At 35.0% G+C, this 4,057-nt stretch overlaps 1 protein-coding gene across 1 annotated transcript in view; it reads left to right on the top strand.

Moving 5' to 3' along the window:
* The window catches only part of LOC107644200 (cysteine-rich receptor-like protein kinase 2), a 10,978-nt gene extending 10,565 nt beyond the window's left edge, over nt 1-413 (top strand). The window contains exon 7 of the mRNA XM_016348017.2: nt 89-413. Within this exon, the coding sequence (XP_016203503.1) occupies nt 89-388 (300 nt within the window). The 3' untranslated portion in view covers nt 389-413. The remainder of the gene's footprint in view (nt 1-88) is intronic.

Genomic DNA, 4,057 nt, shown 5'->3' with positions numbered 1-4,057 from the left:
AAAAAAATTATTAATTTTTTTTTGATTTAATAGCGCCAAAACAAGTACATACAAGCACTTATTCTTGATTAATTATTCACATTAATAGGCATGGAAACTTTATGAGCAAGGCAAGCACCTGGAGTTAGTGGATAAGAATTTAGACCCTAATGACTATGATGTGGAAGAAGTGAAGAGAGTTATAGAGATTGCTTTAATGTGCACTCAAGCATCACCATCAAAGAGGCCCAAAATGTCTCAAGTAGTAGTCTTACTCACAAGCAAGGCCCAACTTGAGAATTTGCAACCTTCAATGCCTGTATTTATTGAGTCAAACTTGAAATCTCAAGGAAGCAATTTTGGCTCAAATGCTACCGTCTCCTCTGATTCTATTTTATCAGCTAGATGATTATAAGATGAAGGAGTAGTAATTTCACAAAAGCATGATTGTTGATAATTAAATCAAACTTGGTTTCTTTATCGGTAAGAATTTGAATAGTTTAAAATTTACTATTAATTAGATAATTGATGTGATTAAAGCATTGTGTAGGTGTATGGATGAAGGATAATATGTTAAAAATTAAATGTCATAATTATAAGCAAGTTTTATTATCATGAGATCACTTCTATTTTTTTTCTGTTGTAATGTCAAAATTTTGCACCACTTATATATTCATTAGAATTCTTGCCTATATAAAGGCATGAATACACATGTGTAACGTGTGCAATGACAAAGAAAAATGTTTAGGTAAAAGAGAGTTCTCATGAGTTAATATTCATCCATTTGGTTCTTGAAATTTGAGGTAGAATTTAATTTGACTTTTAAAATTTTAATGGATTTAAATTGGATCCTAAAATTTGTAATAGTAATTCGTATTAGTCTTTGAACTGATTTTCGTTAAGAACGTGTTGATTTGATATATTAATTTGCTGCGATTTAGATTTCTTGCTTAGGTTTCATGTGATCGAGACCTATTAGAGCTTTCAAAAGCTTGATTGTTGCTCCAGAGTTCCAAAATTTTCAAATTGAACTTGTTATTATCGTTTTCGTGAGAATGTTAGAAGTTCGTTAAATTTATAGCAGAAGATCTAGTAGATCTCAATCACATGAAACCTAAGTGAAAAGTCCAAATCTTAACAAATTAATGTGCAAAATTAACATGTCATTCACAAAAATTAGTTCAAAGACTAATACGAGTTATTATTATAAATTTTAGGATTCAAATTGAGTTAATTATAATTTTAAAGATTAATTTAAATTCGACCTTAAATTTTAGAAGTCAAATTGATATTAACTCGAGTTCTCATGCTCTTCCTCCTCATATATGCATGCATCAAGGGAATTTGAGAGTAAAAATTATTTTGAAGTTCAGTTATTTATGTGAATGAGTGAACTATTTTTATTTTATTTTTTTTATACAAAATAATATAGACATACTAAAATACACGTACTTATAATTGATCTAATAAATCAAACTACTTTCACTTTTTTTTCTTTTATACAAAACAATTTCTTAATCGAGTAAACTAATAGAAATGTCTTCTAGAGATTTATTCTTTAACGAAAATACTCTTAAAAGATTTTAAAACGAGACAAAAGGTTTATCTTTCGAAAGATACAGGCTTTTGTGAAGGTGAGAGTCAAATTTATAGTTTATTGGTTCGAATTTTTGGGCTTCTGTCTAAGCTCTCCATAGTGTGATGTATGTGCACACATTATATTTGTATTACGCCTTTGCCTTTGAGTAAAGTGATTTTGTATTTTCCTTCAAGAACCTCTTTTGATGTTATGCGATGTCATAACAAACATGTTTAAATTCTATGTCATTTAGAAATGTTATATGGTTTCTAATTTAAACCTATTTTATGCTAAGTTAGAGCTAGCAATTGTTCCTTTGAACAAAATTAAATTTAACAACTGGTTTCGTAAATGTTCGAATGTATAGTGAATTCACCAACAAAGAGAAATTGAGACCTCAGTACTTTTAAGTGCACAAGTCGAATTGATACTTGAAATGATACTTTGATGTTTAAATGAGTAAATAATCAAATAGAGTAGTAATAGTTATTTGTAGAGTGTCCATACAACTTATGGTACTCATAATACTTGTTGCAACTTTCTCTTTTTTTTATTTTTGATCGGACACGAGGGAAAGTTTTTTTATGTGACAAATTTTCCTGTAGACATCAACGAGAGAAGCTCGTAATGGTGTAATTATGATACCTCCTAAATTTCTCTGAGTTGTATTCTTCTTTCTTTTTGGGTTCTTTTTCCTTTTTCCGTGCCTGATGGGGATGTCCTAGTCGCCAGTTTGGTTCTCGCAGCCTGGCGTTTTCTTCCATATTGATATATTTTTTAGCCCGCTCCTGTACATCACTCAAGGAAGTCGGGTATCTCTTGGAGATAGAATGGAAAAATGGACCATCTCGGAGACCATTGACTAGTGCCATTATTATTGCCTCAACGGGCAAGTCTTGAATTTCCAAGCATACCTTGTTGAATTTCTCCATGTAGTCTCTGAGAGATTCGCCGACTTCTTGTTTGACTCCGAGTAGATTGGGCGCGTGCTTGACCTTGTCCTTTTGAATTGAAAATCGCGTAAGGAATTTTCACGCAAGGTCGTCGAAACTAGTAACCGACCTAGGTGGCAGGTTATCGAATTATTTCATGGCCGACTTTGTTAAGGTTGTCGGGAAAGGCTTGCAACGAGTAGCATCTGAGGCGTCAGCCAAGTACATCCGAATTTTGAAATTACTTATGTAATGCTTCGGGTCGGTCGTTCCGTCATACAGATTTATGTCCGGAATTTTGAAGTTTCTAAGAACTCTAGCCCGCATGATGTCTTCGGTGAAGGGATCTTCTCTTCCCAGCGGGGTATCTTCCCGAGTTGTGCGTGAATTCCGACCTCGGAAGTCGGATTCCAACTTCGAGAGCTTTTCTTCCAGCTTTCTTTGCCGTTTAATTTCTCTCTTTAGGTTTCTTTCTGCCTCCCGCTGTCGCTCTAACTCCTACTCTAACTGTTCGAGTCGGCCATGATGTCCATGTAGTAGTCCCATAAAGTCGGTGGAATGAGGTTGTTCTTCTCCTTCCGAGTGACGAACCTCGGAGGGGATCCTTCTGTGGTGATGACCACCCAAGGTACTTTCACCGTGTGGTTCTTCCGTTCTTGGAGGAGGTACTACAAGAGTTTGGTCGTTGTTGACCGTGTTTTGGTACTCAGGATCTAATTCCAACGTTGTGCGTCCATCTTCAAGGTGATCGTCCGCCATGAAGTGTCAATTCCCAGGTCTCCGGCAACGGCGCCAATGTTTTGATCCCTAAAACTGGACTGTCTCTGGGCCTGAACGTAAGGTTCAACCTCTCAGAGAGGTGGTCTCCGACTTAGTCTGCGTCAAGCAGCCATCGTCCGAGTTGTTTGCGAGAAGATGAGGGGTGGTACCTGCAAAACACTCCAATGCCTAAGTCAGCAAGGGTCTTAGTAGGTTTAAGTGTATTGGGGCTTAAGTATACTTGAGGGTGTCAATGTATTTATAGATGATGAGTCAATAACCACCATTAAAGTAGTTCTACTTTTGATGGTGGATAACCGTTTCTTTATCTAGGGGTTGTTGGAATCCCTCTTCTAGAAGCGGGTGAGAGATATTTGGAGTTGGTTATAACTCCTTCAAAGGAGAGTTATCACCATGTAGCATTCTGCCAATCTCTCAAAGTCGATCATTAGTTTGATGTCTTTTTAACTTTTATGTACTTTTGAGCCTGACTTATATTTTTGGGCTAGGTATGAACAAGTGTAATATGAAAAAGGTAAAAAAAAATCCGTTTAATTAGCGTATCTTGATTTATTCTTATAATATTGGTTTCTTTTTTGTTTATTCTTATAATATTGGTTTCTTTTGATAACGATTTTTAGTTTTCATGAGAATTGACAATAGATAAATGAATATCGAGTAATTATTGATACGCTAAACCGATTATCCGGCCTTCATGAGAATATTCTTTTCTTGAATAGATCGAATGGAATTCTCTAATATCTTAACGAACTATATTTAGGTCAATTGTTAGTTAGAATCTTTGTTT

Source organism: Arachis ipaensis, chromosome B01 (genome assembly GCF_000816755.2).
Source record: "Arachis ipaensis cultivar K30076 chromosome B01, Araip1.1, whole genome shotgun sequence".
Classification (NCBI taxonomy): Eukaryota; Viridiplantae; Streptophyta; class Magnoliopsida; order Fabales; family Fabaceae; genus Arachis; species Arachis ipaensis.
The sequence above is the reverse complement of the archived record's forward strand: the minus strand, read 5'-3'. Positions and strand labels throughout refer to the sequence as shown.